Source organism: Ahaetulla prasina, chromosome 3 (assembly GCF_028640845.1).
Source record: "Ahaetulla prasina isolate Xishuangbanna chromosome 3, ASM2864084v1, whole genome shotgun sequence".
Classification (NCBI taxonomy): domain Eukaryota; kingdom Metazoa; phylum Chordata; class Lepidosauria; order Squamata; family Colubridae; genus Ahaetulla; species Ahaetulla prasina.
In genome coordinates, this window is record NC_080541.1 from 205990171 (window position 1) to 206018046 (window position 27876).

The window sequence follows — 27876 nt, forward strand, 5'->3', positions numbered from 1 at the left end:
CAGGTGCCAGCGCTTGGCAGCCCGGGCGGCAGACAGACGCACGCACGGACGTACGCACGCACGCCCCCTCTGCTTTAGCTCCCGGGCAGGCGAGCTTGCGTCGGCTATTCCGCAGAGCCAGACGGGAGGCGGCGGCTTTAGTGGAAGGCGGCCGAGCTGCGAGCCGCTGCCGCTCTCCCCCCACCCCTTCTCTTCGCCCCGCCGAGCCGACCTTCGAGTTCCCGCGCGGCATGAACCGGGTCCAACGAGGTGGAGGAGGCGGTAGTAGCGGGGGAAGCCGCGGCCTCGGCACTATGGAAGTGAAGAGCAAGGTGGGTGGCGTCCGCGAAGCGGAGTGGGAGCAGGAATAGGCTTCCTCGTATGTGGCTTCAGCGGCTGGGAGTGGGGGAGAGAATTCACCCCCACCCTCCAAAAAAAGTCCGATTTTTTTTTTTAGTTGTAGTTAAAGGAGGGAAGAGAACATTGCAAAGGGAGGCGGCTGTCTTGTTTCGGGGGCGGGGGGGCTAGGAAGGGTTTCGTTTAATTAAGGATTGGTTTTTATTATCTCTTTGTAGTCGCGGGGGCAGGAGGGAGAAGTGTGTTCCTGACCATGTAAAGAGGGTATTTCTATTGAGGGTTTAATAATCCCACCTGCCTACTTGCCCTCCCATTGTACCTGCTATAAGGTGTAAGGAAATACTTTAGATCCGAGATGGTGAGTACAGTTCACCGCCAACTTGAATTCCGCTCTTTCCTTTTTTTAAAAAAAAAAAATCAGATTAGGATTAGGATGTGATTATATGCTAAGAAGAAACAACATTCTACTGTGTTACCTGCGTGGTTGGATGATGAATTGCCCACCCGGAACAAACTTCTCATTTTTGGGTCACTAAAACCTACCCCCCTTCTTATGACATGTTAGGGGACATTCATCTGGGATTAAGTGTCAGTTGGAAAGTGAGTAGGGACTAGGTAAGGAGTAGGGACTAGGTAAGGATTTTTAATGAATCCTGGTTCGTTAAAAAAAAAGTACTTTAAATGAGTAGTTGCAACAATTGCACTAGAATTCACTAGAAGCTGACTTAATTCTTCTGAGTTAAGTATTAACCATTTTGTTTTGTACAGGAAAATGACGGAATTCCCTCTTGTCTTTATAATTTGTGTGTGTGTGTGTAAAAGATACAGTAAGAAGCTTTAAAGGGAGTATGGATGATTATAGAGTAGGAGATGTAGGCCAATATTCATGATTGGTATAAACTAATAGGGTGTGGTTATGTGTAGGCATTATCCCTTTGCCACAGTTTGCGTTCCCTTCTACGCACAGAATATTTGTTCCATGCTGTAATAACTAGTTTTTGCCCAGACAGAGGAATCTCAAAAATTGTATTAGAATTCCTTCCTTTTGCTATTTGGGGGGAGGGGGGAAGTATTCTTGTTTTTAATCAAGTATCTGTCTTACCTGAGGAAGCAATGATTAGTCACCATATCCATTTCCAGGCATAGCTGTTAATCCACAGATTCTGCAGTATGCCATACAACCTTAGATGACATTTAAAAGATGTGATATACTTCGTTATTCAGAAGTTGTCCTCAACATCCTGATTGATTTTTTTTTTAGTTTAAACATTTTTAATCTGGTTGCAGATCAGATCACATTTTAAGAACTTGTAGAATCTTATCAAAAAGGGTATAAGGGATGCCATTTTGAGCCTTCTGTTTCCTTTAGCCATGTTAATTTAACTATAGCCTTAACATTACTGAGCAGGGTACTGTAACCATTTTTGAAATTGTGCATGCCTAGGTGCTTGAGTTCTGATATTAAAAGTGAACAAAATTGATGTAGTAATATAATTTTACAGTGGATTATTTTTGAAAACAGCATAGATTAATTTCCATTTTAGGGGATTTTGGAATACTCAGAGGCCCTGTCATTTACTAACTATAAGCCAATTGTATCTGTACAAAATAGCTACCCTGAGGTGATTTCTAAACTTCTGTGTTTTTGTACACACCCAAGTACATTATACTTTTCTATAGATTAAACTGCCCTTGTATTATTTGTGTAGTCATGCCACAAATTAAAGTGGTATGCCGTGATACACATGACATTTTGAGTAACAGGATGTGTCATACTATAGTTTGACTAGGAAAGAACATTTTATTATTCATTTACTTTTGTGTTAGCTATTACTGGATCGGATGAAGTGTTTTGGCATTGCTCTTAAGCACTGAGAGGAATAAACTGTTTTGACAGTAATTGCTATCAGTTATAGTTTAAATCCTTTTATTGAAGGTAACTAACATTTTAGATAAGCAACAAACATGATCCTTAAAACACATTTTACCTGGCATCCAGGATTTTAGATTTAATGTGAAATACAATCCACAATATTCATGTTCTCTTCCCTATTTATGTAGTGAGGTTTACCACTCCTTTAAAATATTAATCCATTTCTAGTCTAGCTTCTCTGTATTGTATTTCCTATATTATTTTTATCTTTCTTTTCACTAAGACAATTTGCTTGCACTGATCACCATAACCCAATGATATGTAGATTTTATAGATTGGCTGCATTTCCAAACTGCTAGTTCCAAAGCTTTCTGAAAATGAAGGAATAACTGCAATTCTAAGTTGTATCTGAGTAACAATATTTCATGTGTATTGCGACTTTTTATGTTTCTTTTGAACATGTACTGTTGCATACAGAAAACATGGCATGAAATCAAACTTTCCTAAAGCTCTGATGTTTATATATAACAAAAGCTAATGAGTATTAAATGTTTATTTATCTTTTCCTAATAAATATACAACAGTTAATTATCTGTAGTGAAGCTTGATGAAAATAGATGGGGAAATATTTATAGAACGATGTAAAAGGACCATAAAGCAGAGAATAGGTTTTTTTTGGGTTTTTTTGCACATTCATACATTGAATTTTACAGTCTTAAGAATTCACTGTACATGAAGAATCCAAATTGGAAAAAACTGACTGGCACCAGTTAGGGAGAATATGTTCCATCCATGTTATATTCTTGGGTAGCAAGTACAATTATTTCATGACTGCATTTTGAGAGGCTATCTAGCACTATAAATATTTTTATACTTACAAAGTTAAATTGGAAAATTGAATAATCCTGAAGGTGTGGGACAGATTTAAAACAACTTTTTATCCTGAACAAGAGTGGAGCCTAGCAGTATCATATTTTACCCTTTCGTCTTTCATCTGATCCTTGATCTTTTAACTATGGCATGATGATGTGGTCAGGAGAAGAGGTTTTTTTAAATCTCTATTACCCTCTTAAGTATACATCTGTTAATCTGTAACAAAGCTTAATAAAAAAATAGATGGAAACATTGTTATAGACTAAAGTAAAAAAACTTAAAGCAGAAAAAAATTGTGTATAATTAATTTATAAATATAAGAAATACACAAAGGTATAAGACAACATGGAGGGAAATGACAGCATGCAAGAAGAAAATGGATAAACTAAAGGAGTAATTTTCCAAAGCATTCTAACAAAGATGGAAAAGTAATAATAAATGCAGACTTCAGTTTACTTTACTAAAAAAAATCAGATTTCGTAGCCTATAGAAAAAGTATCAAATCTCAAACAAATAAGTGAACAATGGAAAGCCAATGTGTGTCGATGGTTATGGTGTCTGATCTAGTTTTTAATTCTTTATGAGCCATAGAAGCTCCCTGGATGGCTTTGCACCAATCACTTCCTCTTAATCCATTTTTATATCATACAAGTTTATTGCTGTTATAGGACAAAAATAAGTCTTTTCTGGTACTTTGATATAAGCACACACTGAATAAAAATACTAATACTGAACAAGATTGGCTCAGATTGGATCATGGAAAAGTGAGGGAACAAAGCATAAATGTTGCAGAGTAAATATCTGGAAACACCCTATAATTCTACCAATATGATAGAAGTTACTTATGCAGTTTTTTTAAAAAAAAAATGGATACACAAGTATGAACACAACACATTTGTTTTGCTTGATTATTGTATAATATACACTTAATGACTATATAGGATTTTATTGATTGATTTAGAAAATTTATATAGTTGCTTACTTGCTCACAGCAACACTAGACAGCTTACAAACAACAAAGATGTTTACAAGGATGCAAGATAGTTTGAAATTAAGGCCATTTATTTAAATACTTTACAAGCCAAAGTGGAGTATTGAGGTTGATCTCTTGCAATCTAGTCACCATCATAGGATTGTTATGGTGAAAATAGAAGGCAAGAGGTATTCTGGGTTAAACAAAGCTGAGATATAAATCTAATAAGACATCACAGGGATGATTTTTTTTTCTTTGATCAGTTCATCCATATGTGATGACTGTTTTCACAACTAGTGCTAACTTCATCATTGTATTGACTGCTAAAATTATGAACCCTACCTTTTCCTGAATTAGGAAGAGCCATTCATAGTTGCTAACGCCTTGATCATATGAATTGCAATGTGGTCTACACCAAGCTGCTCTTGAAGAGCACTTAGAAGCTGCATTTGATCCAATATATAGTGATACAGACATTTATGGGTGCTCCTCAATATGCCTGTGTTGTACTATTGCTCTGCACCAGTCCCCCAAATAGGCTTCAGGATGACAGTTACCACTTATAAAGATCTTCATGAAGCAGGGTTATTTGTGGGACCTCCTCCTCTGATTATCTCTGCCTATGTCACTAACTCTGGGAAGGTAGGCATGCTTCAGGTCCCATCTATTAAGCAATATTACCTGGTGGGACCAGGAAGCTTGCCTTCTCTGTCATTGTGGCTGTCCTTCGGAACACCATGTCCCTTAAGATTCATTTGACCATAATCCTGATGACATTTTGTACATCTTTGTAAACCTGGATGTTCTCTTAAGTCCAGGTTTCTGGAAATCGATGGAGCCTATCTGTGGAATTTTGTTTAGTATAGCTGTTATGGGTAGTCCTCAACTTACAACCGCAATTCAGCCCCAAATTTCCATTGCCAAGCAAGACAATTAAGTGAATTTTGCCCCATTTTATGATCTTTCTTGCCCCAATTGTTAAGTGAATCACTGCAATTAAGTTAGTAGCACGATTGATAAGTGAATCTGGCTTCCTTATTTGCTTATCAAAAGTGATTTACATGACCCCAGGACACTGCAGCCATCATAAATACATGGAGTTGCCAAGTGTTCGAATTTTGATCGCATGGCCATGGGGATGCAAGAGTCGTGTGAAAGACGGTCATATGTCACTTTTTTCAGTGCTGTTAAAACTTCAGTCACTAAATGAATGATTGTCAGTTGAACACTCCCTGTGTATGGATTTTGGTTAGATTGTTTTGAATGCCATCATGTTGTTGAGCTCCATCATTGTTGATTGGCAGAATCTTTATTAAGCGCTCAGCCATAAAGCAGAGAAAGAAGCAGATATGACACTGATTCTACTTCATCAGGCAGAAAGGCAAAGACACTTATAATGGAGAGCTTTTAAACTCCCAGCTTCATCAAATCTAATAAGAGTGAAGGCTTTCTGTGAGTTGGAAAAGAAAATAACTGCGGAAAATAAGTCCGTTCTAGGAAGGGCTAGAGCTTAAATCTCTCTACCGATCAGCATTAAAAATCTACTGTTTCAGCCGAAACAAAGCCCCCTTGAACCATATAGATGGCAAAATCATAAATCCCCCATTAATGCTTGTCGTCTTTGACTATGTAAAATCAAGGTGGTCAGGAATGTCTTGAAGATTAAGGCAAAATCTCCAGCAGCAAGTCTGCATGTAAGCCTCTATAAAATTTAAGCCAAGTGCGGCACTCAGCGAAGTTGGAAATGTATCAAGTTTCTTAAAAATTTAGGCCAAGCAAGTTGAAATGTTATTTGAAATTCACGTACGCTTGAACTTCAGTTTAAAAACTGATCAAACATGCATATATAAAGATTTCTTACTGCTGTAAAATTAATTCCTGTTATTTTGGCTCATTATTATTTCTGTTAGACTTTGATAGGTGTGGGCGGTTGGTTTGTGTTTTGCTGCTTTTTCTGCATTTTGACTACTTTGGTTTTAAAGGTTTAGCATGCTATCTTGACATCTTTTTAAACCTTGTTAGGCTAGACAGAGAAGAAGTTGAAAAAAATACCCTGGAAGAAGGGAATGACCAATTGCTTTAATTGATGCTGTCAGCAGAGCTGGAAAAGCATCCTTATCTTTAGGCTTGATTGATTGATTGATTGATTGATTGATTGATTGAACTTAAATGTAGAAAATATTTGAATTTTTTCTTTGCTGTTATTTCTGTCAAAGGCATTGTGAGATCTACAAAGTGAAGCATATGGACTAGCCACAGGTGCAACTATTGGAAAAGGAAATTTATATTTATAATTTCCTCTTCTACATGCACACTTGATATACAGGCTTAAATAATTGTGTAGGTGACATGCATGAACCAAAAAAATCCAGCATCCTGTCCATTCAGGTGTAAAATGCTGTTACCACATTCCTTATTAAATAAAAGCCTCCAAAGCTAGGAAGGTAGCAATTTAGAAGGATGTAGAGAAGTACTTTGGTATTTCCTTTCAAAATAAATTTCAGACTATGAAGTGAGTGAGCAAGAATATGGGGGAGCATTTTGTAACAGAAGATGATGTAGAATTCAATTGCAGTGGAACCTGAAAAGGGGAAACGGCTTAGGAGATTTACTGTGTAATCCTGTGCATACTTACTGAATAGCCAGATTGTGTGGGATAGAGAACTCATTTGTAGGTTTGTGTTGTTGGAAAGAGAGAAATACAAATGTATAGACGTATTTGTTTGCTGTGCCATAGTTACTGCTTTTAAAGTTACTGAATATCATATGTCAAATCTTGCATGAATGTCAGGAATCTTGGGGCTAGTGAGAATGGGGAAGACCAGTGGCTTGACATGCGTTTATTTGTTTGTTTGTTTATGAATATTTATATGACCATCTAAATCACTCTCAATGACTTGGCAGCTTACAAAAATAAAAACCCAATATAAAAACAATACAAAGCAATAATCTCACCCCTGGCAACAACATCCCTGGCAACAACAATCAGTCAAATAAGCTACTTGGTGAGCTCCATCCCATTGGCAAAACCAGGTCTTCAGGGCTTGTGAAAGCGTGTCAAAATGGGGACCAAACATGGGGATGTTGTTTCACAAGGAGGGAGCCACCACAGAAAAGGCCCTTCCTCTTCTTGGTCCTGCTGGATGTACTTCCTCCCTCTGGAATATAATCAGAGGTGGGTTTCAGCAGGTTCTGACCAGTTCTGGAGAACCAGTAGCAGAAATTTTGAGTAGTTCGGAGAACTGGTAGTAAAAATTCTAACTGACCCCACCCTCATCAATTCTCTGCCTCCCAAGTCCCAGCTGATTGGGAAGAAATGGAGATTTTGCAGTAACCTTCCCCTGGATTGAGGTGAGAAAATAAATATCTATAACTGAAACTCACAAATGTTCCTGAAATGGAAAATTATTCAGCCCACATTTCTGATCTTGTAGGGTGCATAAACAGTCACGATAAGTGAAGTCATTGATTCTCTCTGAGCTTGGTTGTTTGCTTGCAGATGTTTCATGATGATATTATTTAGTGAAGTAATGAAACATCTGCAAGCAAACAAACAACCACACTTGACATCAATGAGTGACTCCACAATTCAACGTTGAACTACATATATTCTATTGGATCATGATAAGTGGGATTTCGTTATATACCACATATGAATTGTTCTGGGATATAGAGACCATAAAAGGATAAAAGAGGGTACATCAGTGAATGAGAATGGTACTGTAATGCAAAGCTAGGTAGACATTTCAGAAATGATTGGGAACAAGAACTTTCATTTTCTTATCTTAGATGCAATCCTTATCATGTATTTGACAATTTGAGAATTATAAAGTATTCTGATACATTTCCTATTGTTACTAATGTTTTCTGGTTCTTATAGTTTGGTGCAGAGTTCCGACGTTTTTCTTTGGAAAGATCAAAGCCTGGCAGATTTGAGGAATTCTATGGATTACTTCAGCATGTTCACAAGATACCCAATGTTGAGGTCTTAGTTGGATATACAGACATTCACGGAGATCTCCTACCAATTAATAATGATGACAACTACCACAAAGCAGTTTCTACTGCTAATCCTTTGCTTCGGATTTTTATTCAGCGAAAAGGTAAGCATTTCATTAGTATTACAGTCTTCAATGAGTTTCTTTATGTCAGATGTGTGCTATTTTTTATTTTTTCTGTTTTTGCTGGAATTACACTTAGTGCTAGCTTGAAAACTCCTGAATAATTTGAAATTACTTCTGTGCTTTCTTCTTGTTACATGATCTAAAATTGTATAAAGTGCAATACAGTGCAATGTAAAACAAGTTGCATCTTATTTTATTTTGTTTCAGTACACAAGATTAAATGGAACTGTGCTCCCCCCCCCATTTTTCACAGCACACGATTGTCAACAGAAACACCTTTAATTTAATCCTTGGATCATGCCGTATAACTTAAATATCATTTTATCATTTCTTTTATGTTCTCTGAGAGCATATGCACCAAGACAAAGTCCTTGTCCAATCACACTTGGCCAATAAAAAATTCTATTCTAGTCTATTCTTGCCTCCTTTGCCGCATTTGAATTTTGTTTGCTGAACTTTATCATGAAGGAATACATGCACAATAGTGGTAGTTAAATGTCAGAATAAAAACACTAGCGCAATTACATGAAAAAATGTAATTTGATTATCTTAGATGGCATATTAAGAAATAGAGCCTTAACCTAAGTTTTAAAATTATTCATGGCTATCTATTTATTATTGTTGTTTTTTTAAAAAGCTCCATTGAGAAGCAACTTTTATTTTATTTTTTTTATTAGATTTTTATCCTGCCATTATCACTTTTTCACAAGTAACTCAATGGGGTGAACATACATAAGTAGTTCTATCTCCCCTTTTCCCCCACAACAACCCTTCTTGGTGGGTTGGGCTGAGAGGGAGGGACCAGCCCAAAGTCACTCAAGCGGCTTTCATATCAAAGGTAACATCTCTAATTCTGCCCTTCTTCAGATCCAGTCAGCTGTGGTTGGATCAAGGAGTAGCCTTTTGGCTACATATTCCTCCCTTTGTGTTCTCATTACTTCTGCTGCCCAAATGGGAGAAGCTGCAGTTTAAGTGCTGTTTACCAATCAGATACACTGGCAAAGAAAAAGAAAAAACCTGGCTGCCTTTTTGTGTGAAATGAGACTGGCTCTTCTTTAGATGAAACATGTTTTATTAGTCTAAAAAAATTTCTTTGAATTAAATTGCAATTCTTATGAACTGTTTTTCTCAGGAAGAACAGAATGAGTCGCGTGAAAGAGGAGAAAGAAAAGTTAGCTGATTACACATGATGCTTATATAAGCAATCAGCTGAAGGAGAACTTCCTACAGGAAGTGAATACCAGATTAGCAGGATAGCACAGTTTGATCTTGCATTACATATGGAAGGACAGGTAGTCCTCGACTTACAACCACAATTCATCCCAACATTTCTGTTGCTAAGCGAGACAGTTAAGTGAGTTTTGCCCCATTTTAGGACCTTCCTTGCCACAGTTAAGTCAATCTGGCTCCCCCATTGGCTTTGCTTGTCCAAAGGCTGCAAAACGCGATCACATGACACCAGGACACTGCAATATGGGAGGCTGCATTGGTTGTAAGTGTGAAAAATGGTCATAAGTCACTTTTTAAAGTGCCACTGTAACTTTGAACAGTCACTAAATGAAAGGTTGTAAATCAAGGACTATTTGTAATAAACACTGAAGTAAATTATCTCAGGATAGATAAGTGCATTCCAAGCTAAGCAATGAGAACTGCAGTTTTTCTTTATGAAATGAAGGACAGATATGAATGATCTGGAACAAAGGGAAGAATCTCGAGCTAGAGGAATGACAGAAGAAAGAACTATTTTTTATGACTCCATTATACTTTTTACAAGAAGGACTAGAGAGATAGAAATCAGCAATGGAACCTTTAAATGCTTTTTGGGAACTGGACAATGTGCTGAGGAATGGGGGAGGGTTTTTTATTTTGGACACATTGATAGAAAAAGCCTTGTTTCCAGTGACCACTGCTTTGACTCCCTCTCCCTTTCCCCCACAACAACCCTTCTTGGTGGGTTGGGCTGAGAGGGAGGGACCAGCCCAAAGTCACTCAAGCGGCTTTCATATCAAAGGTAACATCTCTAATTCTGCCCTTCTTCAGATCCAGTCAGCTGTGGTTGGATCAAGGAGTAGCCTTTTGGCTACATATTCCTCCCTTTGTGTTCTCATTACTTCTGCTGCCCAAATGGGAGAAGCTGCAGTTTAAGTGCTGTTTACCAATCAGATACACTGGCAAAGAAAAAGAAAAAACCTGGCTGCCTTTTTGTGTGAAATGAGACTGGCTCTTCTTTAGATGAAACATGTTTTATTAGTCTAAAAAAATTTCTTTGAATTAAATTGCAATTCTTATGAACTGTTTTTCTCAGGAAGAACAGAATGAGTCGCGTGAAAGAGGAGAAAGAAATAAAAGTTAGCTGATTACACATGATGCTTATATAAGCAATCAGCTGAAGGAGAACTTCCTACAGGAAGTGAATACCAGATTAGCAGGATAGCACAGTTTGATCTTGCATTACATATGGAAGGACAGGTAGTCCTCGACTTACAACCACAATTCATCCCAACATTTCTGTTGCTAAGCGAGACAGTTAAGTGAGTTTTGCCCCATTTTAGGACCTTCCTTGCCACAGTTAAGTCAATCTGGCTCCCCCATTGGCTTTGCTTGTCCAAAGGCTGCAAAACGCGATCACATGACACCAGGACACTGCAATATGGGAGGCTGCATTGGTTGTAAGTGTGAAAAATGGTCATAAGTCACTTTTTAAAGTGCCACTGTAACTTTGAACAGTCACTAAATGAAAGGTTGTAAATCAAGGACTATTTGTAATAAACACTGAAGTAAATTATCTCAGGATAGATAAGTGCATTCCAAGCTAAGCAATGAGAACTGCAGTTTTTCTTTATGAAATGAAGGACAGATATGAATGATCTGGAACAAAGGGAAGAATCTCGAGCTAGAGGAATGACAGAAGAAAGAACTATTTTTTATGACTCCATTATACTTTTTACAAGAAGGACTAGAGAGAGAGAAATCAGCAATGGAACCTTTAAATGCTTTTTGGGAACTGGACAATGTGCTGAGGAATGGGGGAGGTTTTTTTATTTTGGACACATTGATAGAAAAAGCCTTGTTTCCAGTGACCACTGCTTTGACTCCCTCTCCCTTTCCCCCAGGATGGAGAAATGGGGGATGGATAGATGGATGGAGAGAAAGAAATAGATAGATAGATAGATAGATAGATAGATAGATAGATAGATAGATAGATAGATAGATAGATAGATAGATAGATAGATAGATGGAGGTAAAGTAAAGGTAAAGGTTCCCCTCGCACATACGTGCTAGTCGTTGCTGACTCTAGGGGGTGGTGCTCATCTGAGTTTCAAAGCCGAAGAGCCAGCGCTGTCCGAAGACGTCTCCGTGGTCATGTGGCTGGCATGACTCAACGCCAAAGGCGCACAGAACGCTGTTACCTTCCCACCAAAGGTGGTCCCTATTTTTTCTATTTGCATTTTTACGTGCTTTCGAAAGTGCTAGGTTGGCAGAAGCTGGGACAAGTAACGGGAGCTCACCCCGTTACACGGCAGCACTAGGGATTCAAACCGCTGAGCTGTCGACCTTTCGATCAACAAGCTCAAAGTCCTAGCCCCTGAGCCACCGCGTCCCTCTAGATAGATAGATAGATAGATAGATAGATAGATAGATAGATAGATAGATAGATAGATAGATAGATAGATAGATAGATACTAAAAAGTAAAGAAAATTTGGGAATACTTTTGTTGTCTTAGTTAAATTGTAAGTTTATTTGACAGGGCTTGAAATCTATTTCTCTGATATAGCTAATAAAATGAAAAATCCATTGGCATTTCAACTTTTCTGTGAGTTAGGTTTGACTGATGGTCTCTTGTTCAAAGTACCCTACTGTGAAATGTGTATTAAACATAATGATGGGGACGCTGAATAGTGAATGGTGGCTGAACATTAGTAAACAATGGAATACACATTCCAGTGGCCAATTTCATGTATAGTCAGTGTATCAGGTCATTGTATTGTACTCTGGAATCTAAATAGCTTGGATATGCCAAGATAGTGTCTATTTCTGTGTTTTACAGTCACACAAAGAATCCATTCTGCTTCTGAGTGAAAGCAGAGGCTTGTCGGTTGCCTCAGTCACTCTCCTTCAGTGGCAAGTCATAATTATTGAACCCAGAGCCAAATAATCCAATTGTTTACACAACCATATATTTAAGGCCACAATCCTAACACAAGTAACTCCCATTGTATTGTATGCATACAAGTAAAGATGTTTGAAGTTCTGCTCTCTCCTGTTTTCAGATATCAAAGGTTTGTTCCTGGTGTTTTTGCTGTGTTTTTTAGTTTCCCCAGCATTTCTGTCCTATGTATTTCCCCAGTGTCAATTTTGATAAGATCTAAGCTGAATCTCTTGAAGTAAGAGACTGATTCATAAGTCAAATTTAGCAACTGTGGCTGCAGTCTTTTAATAGTCATATGATTAGGGCAAATAATCCACTTTGTAGGGCTGGGATTATTTCTTACCTTTAAGCTCCATGTATGTATATTGCTTATCTAACAATTTATCAGGCGTGAAATGCTCCCAGTTCAGACCGGATCAGCTGATCTGGTAGCGATGGCGGCAGGTGGTTCGGAGAACTGGTAGCAAAAATCCCTGGGCTCCCCGCCCATGCCTACCAAATTGTCCACTTGATGCTTCTTTTAAAAAATGCTTTTAAAAGGTAAAAAAAGAGGCTCTGACAATCACAGCTGAGCCACATGATTGTCAGAGCCTTTTTTTTACTTTTAAAAGCATTTTTTTACAATCTATTTGACCAAATAGGTTGTAAAAAAATGCTTTTAAAAGTAAAAAAAAAAAGATTGCACGCCACAGCTGATCACCTCCCTCCCTCCGCAGGCTGTTCTACTTACCCCATGCCTCCTTTTGGCATGCACTGTACACGGCTCAATCAGAGGCTAGATGGCAATCTGTCTAGGATGGTTTAATTTGTATTCTAACGCTAAACGGGATTGGCTGAGGTCAGGGGTCTGCAAACCTGGCTCTTTTAAGACTTACGGACTTCAATTCCCAGAGTTGGAAATTGGCTGAGGAACTCTGGGAGTTGAAATCCACAAGCCTTAATAGAGCCAAGTTTGCAGACCCCTGGCCTAGGTGGCTTCTTTCAACTCTATGGTTAAAAATAGTTTTTCTGAAACAAAATATCCAGAGAGATTGGTCATAGTACAGTGAAAGAAGACATGCTTGCTGAAATGTTAAAAGAGTGAAAAAACTACCCTAGTTCAACTTGCACAATAGCCATTAAGAGGAGTAATCTGATAGTTTAGACTTTGCACTGAAAGCAGCATTTTGTAATGATACTCCTCAGCATATGCAACTTTTCTACCCATTTGTGTTTTCTTATCAGGCTTAATTTTTGCTAAGGAATTTAGAATGTGTGTCTCTTGATAAGGAGTACATCCAAAGTTATGCAAGAAATCTGCGTATGAATGTATATCCCCGCCACCATCACCCACGCACTGCCTCTCTGGAACCTGTAACTTCCTGGGAGGCAGCATGGAAATCGTAAACTCTGATAGCAGACATCATCTCATTAGAGAAATGACCTCATTAAATGCAGATAAAGAAACTCTGTCTAGTTTTACTTTCCAATTAAGCAAAGAATGTAATTTCTCAATTACATGTTCATCCAAGAGATATAAATAGATGTATATCCACTTTAAAAAACCCTCACATCATATATTAGCATAAGGTGATACACTTTAATAGCACTTTTCTTTTAATGTTTGCAAGTGTTTGCATTTACTGTTATGCTTGCAAAAAATGAGGAAGGTGGGGGGTGGGCTTTTCACTTCCTTACTATTTGCATAACCACCGGCAGAACATTTATGAATTCCTACTTCTAGTACCATAGAAGCTTTGTACAAATGGAATTTCATGATTGGATACAAAACATTGACTAATATTTGCTGCACATTAAAAAATAACAAGACTGGCTCGCAGGAAATTCTTTTATGAGTGGATGCATTAATAAGCTGATCATTGCTTGTTTAGCCAATTCAAGTATTAATAGTGAACATAAACTCTGGATGTGTCCTCTCAAGAGAAACATGAAAAAATGTTCTACGTTTGTTCTTGGATTTGTTTTCTGGTGTCTTAATAATGGAAAAGCCTGAGACCTACATAGAATAAATGGCAAACCGGGCTGCAGATAGTTTACTAGCCCCATTTGCTCAAATGCAGACTGTATTGGCGCAAGCTGATGCAAAAACAACCTTATAAGCAGGGGTGAAATGCTCCCGGTTCGGACCGGATCATTCGATCCGGTAGTGATTGTGGTTGGTGGTTTGGAGAACCCATAGCAAAAATCCCTGCCCCCCCCCTCCCATGCCCAGTTGAGCTGCGCGATCATCAGAGAGTGTGTTTTTTTTTAACTTTTAAAAGCATTTTTTCTTCAGCCGAAAAAATACTTTTAAAACTAAAAAAAGCCTCTGATGATCGCTCAGCTCAGCTGGGATCGTCAGAGGCTTTTAAAAGCATTTTTTTACAACCTCTTCGGCCAAAACGGTTGTAGAAAAATGCTTTTAAAATTATATAAAAAAAGGTGGCCATGCCCACACAATGTCACATTACACCCCCCCCCCAGCAAGCCACGCCCATAGAACCGATAGTAACAAATTTTACATTTCACCACTGTTTATAAGGTTTACTGTGACTTTCAAAATATTCAGACAAAATAACAATTTTTATCACTTTTCAAACTAAAAAGTTCCAAAAGCAAAGGCGGAACAGGAGTGTTGCATGTACAATGTATAATAGTACTATTCTTATTGCCAGTTCATGCTTTCAGAGGAAGTATCAGGCAGTCAAGTAAAAACAATACAGCATAAATCTATATTTTGCTCTAGATGTCTGATAAAGGCTTTGGGGCAGTTTAAATCAGTGTATGTAGTTGGTAGGTGATATCTGTGTTGCATATTCAGCATGCAGATTTTGGTTCACATCAGTGAGTATGTTTCTTAAAAGCAGTCCTTTTCTGAGCACCTTTTCTGCCCTGTAGGCATTCCTTCTTATGATAACAGCTTTTGCTTCTGGTTTCTTACTGCTGCAAATTTAAACTGATTAGTTGTTGTCAAAACAATGGTTCCTCTGTGCGGAGGAATACTCCTTAAAATAAATTATCCAAGGGTTATCACAAAGCTATACAGTCATGCATGCTATCCTGCTGAGTTTTTAATTATACTGTATATATATTTACAGAATTGCATGCTCAGCTGTATTTTGGTTTAGGTCTGAATGTCACTCAGCCCCAGAAATATAGTTATTTCATGGTAAGCTAAAAAGCTTTCAATAATAGTGTATGACCAAGTTTTTTCTTGGTTAAGCAGCTTCAGCTATCTCTTCTTAGCATATTGTCTGAATCCATTAAATTATGCTTAAACATCAGTTAGTCCTGATGATATGGGATATAGGATCAATCCCAGAGCAGAATTTTCCTTTCTGCTACTTTATTTTCCCCAATGTTTGAGAGATGTATCACCAAAGAGGAATTGATCAGAAAACAAAGACATACTTTAACTTGCCATCTGTAATTTTTGAGATGCTTAGAATATTACATGATCTGAAGAGGAAACCAGTTTTAGGGGTTATGTGGACATTTTTTTTAATAAAAAGTGTCTGTGAGAGTTGGTTGCCCTGTCTCTTAAATTACTGTGTGCTGCTATAAAACAGATACAGATAATCCTCATTTAGTGATGTCTCGGAGAGCACTCGCAATTGTAATAGTGATTTAAAAGCAGTGGTAAAATCTAAAAATGTTCGCTACCGATTCTGTGGCTGTGGCTTGGTGGGCATGTGACTGGTGGGCATGGCCAACTTGACATCATGTATGTCACTCACTGTAAGAGCCAGGAGCTGCACATTCTAAAGCACATTCTGCCCTTCTGAAGCCCCTAACGCTTTGAGTTTTTCTCCGCCATCTGGCTTCACTGCCCAAGCAAACTTCGGAGCCTTCTCTTGCCCCGCTCTCCATCCCAGAGGGCTGCCCATCCTCCCCCCCACCAATCCTCTGTACAAACTGATTGCCCCATTTCTGCAAAGGCAGAGCCCTCCCCTTGCAGGGCAATCGAAAGAAAGGAAGAGAATGCTGCAGAAAAGGCCACCTTTCACTCGGGCCGCCTCCTGAAGCCAAATGCACCCAGCCGTGCGTGCCCTTTCCTCAAATGGGCTGTGCATGAGGCGCTTGGAGAGAGAGCAAGAGAGCTCTCCAACCTCTATTTTTGTGTGTGTGAGAGAGAGAGGAAGCGATCTGAAGCCGAGGCATCCAAACTTCTGGCAGCGGCAGGGGCGGGCGGCTTCTGAGCAGCCCTGAGTCAGCCAGCTCCACCTGACCTAATCCCTGTGTCTCACCGTTCTCCTCACCACCACCATCACCACCACTCAAGCAGCAGCAGGCTCTGCAGGACAACAGGGCCTTTCATTTTTCCCATGGCACGCCTTACACTTGCTAGCTCTGCTTGTCTGCTTGCAAGGAGCGATCTTCTCTGCTCCTCTCTGGATGCTGGTACGGGCACCATGCATCGCTTGTCGGGGCTGAGCAGGGAAGCCACTGTAACTCCCCCTTGCTTCCCCAAGCGCAGAGCCGAGGCCGTGCACTTCCTCTCTGGGCTGGCCACCGGCAAAGAGCCACGTGGCCGACAGCTGCTCAATGCGCTGCATGCAGCATCGCCCAGCCGCCGGCGGAGACTGAACAGCCAGCCCGGCTTGGCATGGGCTGGCTGGTTGGAGCAGCGCTGCAGCTGAGGTCCCCATGCCAACATTCACAATTTTAATTGGGCCATTCAAGCCGCCACTGCAGGCCCAGCCACCTGGCACAAAACCTTGCCATTTTTCTCAGCGCATTTGGCTGCAAGAGGAGGTATGGCACAATGGGGTTGTTTTGTTCACTGCAGTGGTGCTTCAGGAGGGCAGGTGACGTCTACAGATGACAACTATACTGAATATGCCCACCTGCTCTCCTGAAGTACCACCGCCACCATTGGCTTTCGTTTCGTGGTGGGAGAAGGAAGAAAGCGAATGGCAGCACAGTGGCGGTGCTCCAGGAGGGCAGGAGGACATCTGCAGCCAGGTGGGGAGAGAGGCCGGCGAGAGCGGCGGCGGCCCCTTCCAAACGCAGCACACAGAAGCGGCAGGCAAGGTGGCCCAGGTGCGCCTGTTGAGCAGGTGGGGGCGGGGCCACCAGGGATGATTGCTACCAATCATCATTACCAGTTCACCCGAACCAGTCCAAACTGGTAGGATTTCACCTCTGTTTAAAAGTAATTTGTGACCAATTGTATAGACAAATGCCTTTCCTACCTTTCAATATAGAGTATGTAGTATATATGTTTTGAGAACAAGATATTTCTATATATATTTTTTCTATTATTTTTATATTAAAAGCTGAATAAAATCAACAAAACTCAATAACTTTTCTAATTTAAATATAGATAACAGTGTTGCTTTTGAAAGAACTGATCTCTTATAAAAACTGAGCTTTCAACTTGGATTGAAGCTGAACACTGAGAAAACTACACTTAACTTTAACCTCAGTTAAAAATTTGCTCACCTACTGCTATGTTGGAATAGCTTTCAAAACAGTTTGCATTTCATTTAGTAAATTTTAGCATTCTTTTCTCAAAGTGATAAGGTTTTCTGGATCAAATATCAAAGTGATCAAAAACTAAAATGGTTCTTTAGTGGATGTCCAAAAATATTTTAAATTATACTGGGAGAATGGTAGCATATAAACATTGTAATTGAGATAACCTGTGACCCCAATTTTTAGGAGCTTAGCCATCTTAATCTATGTAATAAAAACAGGTTTCATTCCACTGTGAAAAATGCAAAAGAAAGGTACTTAACTATAGTTTTAATCCCCAAATTTGGAAAATAATTGATTTCTATATGAATTATAGAAATCTATCCCATTAACAGATAGAGGGCCTCCCTCTAAATTAAAAAAAGAGACATAAAAGAATAGAAGAGTTGAACAGAAAAAGAAAGGAAAGAAATTATGTATGCCAGAGCAGATAAGCCATAAAGCTAGCATTTTTACCTGATTATGAAGAAGTTGATTTTTTTGGTTGATATTCTTTTCTGAATAACATTTAGTGGAGCTTGATCTTTTTTTTTATTTTATTTTTATTTTTATTTGTCACAACAGTATATATAAGCATAAGCATGAAAATAACTATATAATATATAAGCATATATATGAGCATAAGTGTGTAATAACTATATTAATTGGATATAATGAAAGGAAACAATAGGACAGGAACGGTAGGCACATTTGTGCTCTTATGCACGCCCCTTATAGACCTCTTAGGAATGGGGTGAGGTCAATAGTAGACAGTTTTTGGTTAAAGCTTTGGGGATTTTGAGAAGAGACCACAGAGTCAGGTACTGTGTTCCAAGCACTAATAACTCTGTTACAGAAGTCATATTTTCTGCAATCAAGATTGAAACCTCTTCGATCAAAAAATAGCACCAGAATTTGCTGCTGTTTAGGTCTCTAATTTTAGAGCAATATTTGGAAGCTGAATATTCTGTATGGAATAAGCAACGTGATCATTAAGCAAAACTTCATATGACAGCCCCACTTAGCGATGGCAATTTCAGCAGTCTTAGTTGGGGTTGTTCAGCTAGGATAGCACTGTCATTAGGCGAGAATCTCATGCTTCTCTGCTCTGTTATGGTTGCCTTCACTTCAACTCCCCCATCCGCCTACCTTTACTCCCCAATCTTCTCTTCTGGACACCCTGTACTCCACCCCATACCCCTGCTGCCCCCACTGCCACCCTCCACTGCCCACAACTGACTTCGCCATCTTCCTCCTCCTCCTGGTGGCCCAAGATCTAAGCACTGGGTGAGGGTGCAGTCCTGGGATGGGTGAGAGCAAGAAGGCAGTGAGCCTCATCTGCTGAACACGTTTGCCACGTTTGTCATCTGGCTGGGGAAGAGGCAAGGGAATAGTGAGGTTTAATACTCTTTATTTTGTGTTAGACTCAAGCAACCTGATCCACACATGTAGAATTCAAACTAATTACTTTATTATATTCTGCCTATAATACAGGAATCTCCCGAGATTCCTGCTTGGATTCCTTTGGGAACAGATAGATAAGGTCCCATGGAGCTTGGGGTAGGGTGTCAACTCTAGATCTCTTACAGCTATGCAATGATTCAAGGCTAATTCCTCACTTGACTCCTCCTCCTTGCCCTACCTGGGTGGTTCCCAACATTTTGATACTCAAAAAGCACTACAACTGTATGTTCTCTTTTTAATCTCTCTTTCCATCCATTTCCCCATCTTTGCTAAGCATTCAGTCAAACTACAGAAATTCGACTACTTACTCTACTTTTGTTAGGTAGGTCTCACTTTTAGTTATTCATGGTATTTTTCCTTGATCCTTGAATGTTAATGTTCAGTTCTATAGTTCATGTTACATTGTACAGTGTCTGAGATTTGCTGCAAAACATTTGGTTTCTCAACCAGCAACTTGGGATCATGTATATATATGTATAAACGTAAATATATATTCACAACCCTAACCAACTCACCTCTAATGTCACCATAAGTGTATGTATATATATATATCTAAAAGCGAAAACCATTCACATATTAATCACAAAATCTCCAGAACCATAAAGCCTACAAACTTGAAATTTGCCACGTATGTTACTCTTGGCTTCTAGGTGCTCGCTAAGAAAGGACTTTTCAAAATGACCATCAGAGCATTAGTATTTCCTATATTATTATAACACGCTCTGATGCTAATTAGACATTCTACTCCCCCTCCCAACTTGAAAATAACTCTGGAGAGAATGAGATTGCATAGGACAGGCTTCTGTGGGGCAAGCCTCATGGAGAGAAGGGGCTAGAAAGCCTGAGGGAGAGAAGGGGATACGATAGGAGATGTTTCTGTGGGGCAAGGTGGAGGCAAAGAAGTGGATAGGAGAGAATCTATGGGGCAAGCTTGAGGGAGACAGGAGATAGATAGAATAGGAGATATTTCTGTGGGTCAAGGTGGAGGGAGAAAAGGGGAGAGGAGAGGGTCTATGGGGCCAGCCTGAGGGAAAGAAGGGGATAGGATAAGAGAGGCTTCTGTGGAGCCAGCCTGAGGGAGAGGGAGAGGAGAGGCTTTTGTGGGGCCAGCCTGAGGGAAAGAAGGGGAGATGATCTATGGGGCAAGCCTGAGGGAGAGAAGGGGATAGAGAGGAGAGGCTTCTGTGGGGCAAGCCTGAGGGAGAGAAGGAGAGAAGAGAGGCCGATCGTAACTACTCATTAATTTTCAAATTCTTAAGTGTTGATTTATCAAGCCTGATCATGTAGTGTTGTAGTGGAGCACGGGTATTCAGCTAGCTTCCTATATCAAGCATTTAGGGAACATCACACATCTTTATCTTAGTCCCTGCTTAAAGTTAAACTATTCCTCAAGCATTCCATTTGTTGTAATCATGATTTACTCCCATTCTGAAAAGTTCTTGAGGTGTTCAGCAACCAACCTTTAACTCCATATTCATGCAAGGTATTCAGCTGATCAAAAGCATTACGCAAACCTACAAATATACAGTAGCTTTAATTACATTTATACACTTTTTTATTTTTAATTAATTCTTATTGAGGTTTTTCAACAGAATTAGAAAGTACAAATTTTGAATTGAAGTATAAAGAAAATGATAAGAAAATGAACAAGAAATATAGAAAAAGAAATGGAGGAGGAACAATTCCAAAGAAAAGGCTTTCAATCTTTCTGATAGCAGTTACAGATTTATATTTTATCCTCTTTCGCTAAGATTACATCATAATTTCCTTCTTTCCATAAGCTACCCTTTCTAACCTTGAAACCCATAAATCACAAGTTTTTCAGCAAAAACTCCATAAGAAGTTTCTATTCACTAATAAATGACATTTATATATTTCTAAAATATGTGATGAATTGCAAATTTTTGTCTGGAATACTTGTCTAACAGTAAACCATACTGTACGCTCGCAATTTTCATTTGTCTTCCACTTATTTAAGGGATTTCTAAAGCTGCTGCTCTCACAATTTGTGACTCTGGATGGTGTACAATGATAAAAAATAGGAACAGGAAAAAATGTAATACTATGCAAGATCCAAATAAGCAAACCAAAATAACCTTTTGTACTATTTCAGTCCAAATTCTGTCAAACTACTTTCCCAGGGAGACTTAATTTATCTAACCAGATTGTAGCTTTTCCCCTTTGTTATAGGATTAGAGATAGATGTGTGGACTTCAACTCCCAGAATTCCTCAGCTGGAGAATTTTGTGAGTTAAAGTCCACATATCTTAAAACTGCCCAGTTTGAAAATGTTGTTATTGTCAAACTGTTACAGGAGGACAATAATGTCATTCTTCCAATCTTAAGGACTAGATGGAATCTTCAAACTTATGTTTAACAAGCCCCACAAAACTTTAAATTTAAAGTGTTTGCTTCATTTGCCCTCTTCAACGTAACACTATTATACCTATAAAAATCTCTGAAATATTTCTTCAAACATTCTTTCTTTTGCTTAAGCCCAATCCATTTCATCATTTGTATTTTTAATATCATTGCTGAGGGCAGAGTATATGTAATCCTTCCATAATTATAATTTTAAGAATACCCTCAAAATCATGTTGCCTTTTTCCTGCTTTTTCAATTTTACATTCCTTGCTTTTTTTGACTACATTCTCTTTAATACCCATTTTTCTATAGTCATTATATAGTATCTTTTTTCTTCCTGCTTTTTTATCTATAAATTTCTCATCCTCAGCTTCTTTAACATCATTATTCCACCAAGCTTATTTTATTTATTCTTCCTTTTAGCAACACATACTTCTGATGCATTTTTAAGGTATTTCTTTGCTTTATTCTAAACAGTCTGCATATCCTTTCTCCTTATGCTCACTTTCTATTTATCCTGTTGAAAAATTTGTCTGCTAATACAAGATTTTCTTTTCTGAAATTGTTCTGTTTTCATCCCCAGTTACTTTTCTTTTCTTCCATGTCCATTTTGTCCCAGGATCCAATTTTGACAATAACAAAAAAAAAAGGCCTGTCACATGTAGTGATTTCCTTTTCTTTACTTAGGATTCGTTTTATACACATTTGCTGTTATGCAACTGATTGTTTTCATCCATGGATTCAGTTTATGTACACCCAGTTATGCTTCATAGTTGTTTAGGCATAAGTGAAAGTGAGGAGGGAGGGAGACAAAGAGTGAAAACTATGTTGCAGAAGCAAATAAAAAATGTTTGCATAGAAATCTTGAAATTGATATGTGATACAGAAGTGCAATTAGGGACATGGTGGCTGAGATGCGGACGCTCAGCTTGTCGATTGAAAGGTCGGCAGTTCAGCAGTTCAAATCCCTAGTGCCGTGTAACAGGGTGAGCTCCTGTTACTTGTCCCAGCTTCTGCCAACCTAGCAGTTCGAAAGCACGTAAAAAATGCAAGTAGAAAAATAGGGACCACCTTTGGTGGGAAGGTAAACAGCATTCCGTGCACCTTTGGCGTGTAGTCATGCCAGCCACATGACCACAGAGATGTCTTCAGACAGCGCTGGCTCTATGGCTTTGAAAGGGAGATGAGCACCGCCCCCTAGAGTTAGGAACGACTAGCACATACATGCGAGGGGAACCTTTACCTTATGGAAGTGCAAATGAATCAAATTTTGACAGGTAGATATGCAGATATAGATTTGTTTTAAAAAAAGATCCCTCTCCCATTTCTGTGAATGCATTCTTTCCTTGCTCAAATAACAGAGACTTGGATTATTTTCTAACTGTTTAGGAATTTGAAATATTATCTGGATTCTTCCACTAGATGTTTCTGTAGAACAGATTAGATTCCATGGAAAACAGCTTCTCGGCATTACTGATATTCTCCCCTGGTTTTTCTAGGTTTTTGAGTATACAGGAATAAGTGAGATCTCATGGATTTTATCACTGTTCCTCATGAATATGGAGTTTTGTTTAGAGTTCTTACCATTATAGAATTATGACGGCTTTTGTAAGGTGTGCAGATTTTTTTGGTCAAATTATGTAGTCCCTAACAAAACATAGAATTATTTACTATCTGTTTCCCGGTAGAGAAACAATTTACATAGTGTTTTTCTGTAGCAAGTTGTGAAAGACTATAAATGATAATGTGTAACTTGATTGAAAATGAGCTCAAATATGTTTATGTCAGAATAAAGCAACTTTTAAGAGTCTTGCAACATCTTCTAGACATCTGTAGATAATTTTCCTGGAAGTATGAATACCCTTATCAAAATAGATTTCAAGATTCTGGTGGTTTTAGCATATTTCAGATGACTCAGTTAAGCTGTACCATTTCGTACCAGTTACCTCAGCTCTGATTTTCAAACTGCATTGCTCTGTCTGAAAGAAGACACTTTTTGTCAAGTATGACAAAATGGTTCACTTGCCACATTTAACAAGTTAAATATGACTATAGAAATGTAAGTATTTCATCAAAACTTATTTTCTTCTCTTTTGAACTGAAGTATTTTGCAGTAGCTGAGGAGCACTTTTTTACTTGCTATGCAGGTTGCCAGGAATATTAGTTTGTGGTTCAGCCACTTGTTAAAAGTATCTTCCAGTGTTTAAATATGTTACTTATTTAGTCTGTTGCCAGTCATTTTGCTTACTCTGGAAGAGGGCAGAGAAGAAAGTTTGTGGAATGGTATTTGTTTTCAGGAGATTAAAACCAGGTCATTTAGCTGTTATCCAGATACTTGGCCGCAATGGGTCCCCTGGCACTTTGCCCGTCCTCATGCTTTTTATTCTCATATTCTGAAACTTGAGAAATAAAAACAAAAATGGAAGATAGAAGTACATTTGGAATAAAGACTACTCAAGTACATCTCTTACCTCAAATGATTGACTCTTCATTTACATGCTTTGAGTTTCTGCTTTTCTAGCAGTCATATCTGTGCTACAATCCCAGAACAAAAAGAAAAAGAACCAAAATCCATAATGGTCCTAATATTATCTTTAAGCAAAATGATTTTTTTTAAGAAATTCATAGAACTTGGAATAACAGGGCTGAAAGAGACCCTGGAGGTCTTATATTAACCCCTTCTTTGAACAGGAGACTCTTTACCATTCTAGACAAATGGTTGTCCAGGCTCTTCTTGAAAGCCTCCAGTGATGGGACATCCACAACTTCTGGAGGGTTGTGAAGCCATTCTACTGATAATTATTCTCACTGCCAGGAAATTTTTCCTTAGTTCTAGGTTGGATCTGTCTTTAATGATCTTCCAGCTGTTACTTCTTGTGCTGCCCTCAGGCAGTTTGGAGAGTAAGTTGACTCCCTCTTCTCTGTGACAGCCCCTCAAGTACTGGAAGACTGCTATCATATCACTCCTAGTCCTTCTCTATAGACTAGACCCATGATGGCGAACCTATGGCACACATGCCAGAGGTGGTATGCAGCATCTTCTCTGTGGGCACATGAGCTGTCACCCAGTTCAGCTCTGCCCTGCATGCGCGTGTGCCTCCAACCAGTCAGTTGGTCTTCGGGTCTCTGCCGAGCATGCACAGGGTGTATGTGCATGTGTGGAGGGGCAGGGCACATATGGGAAGCCTGTGCATGCACGGGGGTGCGTGTGGAGGGGGGTGCGTGCGCATACGCAGGGCGCATGGGCGGGGCTGTACGTGCATTGCATTTTGGGGGTTTGGGCATGCGCATATGTGCTTTGGATACTTGGTCCAGAAAAGGTTAGCCATCACTGGACTAGTTCCCATAACAATCATTGTACAGTTTAATCTCCAGACCCGTTATCATCTTTGTTGTCTTCTCTGCACTCTGTCTAGAATCTCAGCATCTTTTTTGTATTATGGTAACCAGAACTAGATCCAGTGTTCCAAGTGCAGTTTTACCAGTGTAGTATAAAGCAATACTGTCACTTCACGCGATCTCGATACTACCCTTCTGTTGGTGCAACCTAAGACTTCATTGGCATTTTTGACAGCTACAGCACGCTTCTGGCTTAGGTATAAGTGATTGTCCACTGGGACTCCTAAATCTCTCTCACTGTTGAACCGGGTACCACTATTCTACATTTGTGCATTTGCTCTTTCTAGCTGCTTTTACTTTTCTAATTACTGAATTGTCTTTTAATGAGTGATGTTTTAGAGGCTATTTGGAATATGTCTTGCCTTTTAATAATTACTAATACATTATTTTCTCCTTCTCCTATAGAAGATGCAGACTACAGTGCCTTTGGGACAGATACAATGACAAGGAAGAAAAACGTCTTATCCAATGTGCTCCGTCCCGACAACCATAGGAAAAAGCCACACATTGTTATTAGCTTGCCACAAGACTTCAGGCCAGTGTCTTCTATTATCGATGTGGACATACTCCCAGAAACTCATCGCAGAGTGCGCCTTTATAAATACGGAACTGAGAAGCCTCTAGGATTTTATATACGCGATGGCTCCAGTGTCAGAGTAACCCCACATGGGCTAGAAAAAGTTCCTGGTATATTCATATCCAGGCTGGTTCCTGGAGGCCTGGCTCAAAGCACAGGTTTACTGGCTGTCAATGATGAAGTCCTAGAAGTGAACGGTATAGAAGTTTCAGGAAAAAGCCTCGATCAAGTTACAGATATGATGATTGCCAACAGTCGCAATCTGATCATTACTGTGAGACCAGCAAACCAGAGGAACAATGTTGTTAGGAACAGCCGGACTTCTGGTAGCTCAGGACAGTCTACGGATAACAGCCTTCCAAGTTACACTCCACACATTGTGCCACGCTACCAACCCGAGGAAGAAGACAGTGATGAAGACGATATAATCATTGAAGATAATGGGGAGCCACAGCAAATTCCAAAAGCTGCCCCATCCAATGAAAGTCTGGATTCACTGACACAAACTGAGACCCACCTTGAATCCATGCAGAATGGCTTCATTTCCTCCAGGGAAGTCAACCTGTACTGTTCAACAAGCAGCATTAATGTGGAATTTAAAATTCAGGATTCTGACCAAAAGACCTTAGAAGAAGACGGGACAATCATCACATTGTGAAAGTGTTTTATTTGCTTTTTCAAATTAAGAGGCCAAAAACTGTACCTACTTGGCGGCACCTATACAGTACATACCTCTCAATTATTATACTTCAGTGGCTTTTTATATTAACAGAATGGAGTTGTGATTCACTTCATTTGTTCCATTTTGAAATCTTGCTGAGTAAATTTTTGTTTTTAAACATGGGCTGGCTCTCATCTTACATCGTCAAGACGGAACAATGATCCTACTGCTCAAAATGGTGTATTATAATGTCCTGTTTTCCATTTATAAGGGCCAGTATTTGGTTCTTATCATGGCTCTATTTGCATATATTTATCTCATTATCTTGAAGTCAAATGAGATCCAGCCCTGAGAATGCCTTATTTTAACCTAAAATATTAATAAAGTAATTAAACACTACACACCACCATTTTAACCAATGTCCCAATATGTATTAATTAAAAAGTTACAGAATGATTTATAATAGATCAAGTTTCAGTTTTCATAAATCTTAGTGCAACTGTTCACACAAATATACTTTGGATTTACTAATGGAATGGTTAGTTGGGAGGTATAACTATTGTTGTTTTTAATTTATGAATCTTTGTCTGTATTGTGATTTATTCCTGATGCTGGAGGAATAAATTTCCAGTGGATAAGGCAACTTATTGAAAGTCAGTTAAATTGTTCCTCTAGGCCAGGGGCATCAAACTCACATCGTCACAGCGGTGTCACATGACATATCGGGACTTTTTCCCCTTCACTAATCCAGGCGTGGACCCGGCCAGCACGTGACACATCCAGTCCGCAGGCTGGGAGTTTGACAGCCCTGCTCTAGGTCTATCACTTATAGTTATCTAACCCATTCAGTAAAAAAATGCCATGATCAAAAATGTTGCAATGCAATCCAAGCCCATTAAAAGCAGTGGGATTTTCTGTTGTTGCAGAATGTAGTGTCGGGACCTGGTGTCCTTGAGCAGCTGCAAGATCCTTGACAAACCCACTCTTTTTATCTTGCTCCCCTCCCCTGCTTGTTTTTTTTTTTAATATACAGAACTAGAATTAACCTAACCTAACCTAGCTTATGTCATTCAATGGAATTAAGAGAATTTTGAGAATGCTCATTGCTTCTTGGAGCACTATCAATACACCCAGGTGAGCAAGCAACTTCCTTTACCGAAGAGCAGGTCCATTAAAGAACCCCTTGCCCAGAAGGTTACCAAGCCAAGAAGTTGACTGGAGTTTTATTATATCTATAATGTGAATGTTTTTTGTGGTGTTTTTAATTCCAAGTGCAAGTTCTTAAGGATAGATTTGGCAATCAGGTATCTTATACATAGATTTGTTTTTAACGATTAGAAGTATCTTCTACAGTGAAGAGATCTTTAAAGAAGGCAAATTGTATAATCATAAACGTGGGAAATATCATTTGAACTTCTTTCCCTTTGACAAAAGGCTTTTTTTAAAAAAAAAATATAAAGCTCTAAGCAAAGGAATTTTTATATTTAACCTTTAGGAATATGTTTATACCTTTTTTCTTTATGTAGTTGTGATTGAGGTACAATCCAGAATTGCAGAAAAAAATTATTCCACAATAAAAATTACTGTGTGTATGTTCGGTACTACTGTGAATTAGCTTGATGAATTATATTGTAGATGTTAAACA

At 38.9% G+C, this 27876-nt stretch overlaps 1 protein-coding gene across 1 annotated transcript; it reads left to right on the forward strand.

Annotated features, from left to right (window-relative positions):
• On the forward strand, positions 1-27865 carry PARD6B (par-6 family cell polarity regulator beta). Its single transcript, XM_058177597.1, has 3 exons — positions 1-311; positions 7936-8158; positions 25399-27865. The coding sequence occupies exons 1-3, from the start codon at positions 231-233 to the stop codon at positions 26226-26228; spliced, it is 1134 nt and encodes a 377-aa protein (XP_058033580.1). The 5' UTR covers positions 1-230; the 3' UTR covers positions 26229-27865.
• The last annotated feature ends 11 nt before the right edge of the window (positions 27866-27876 follow it).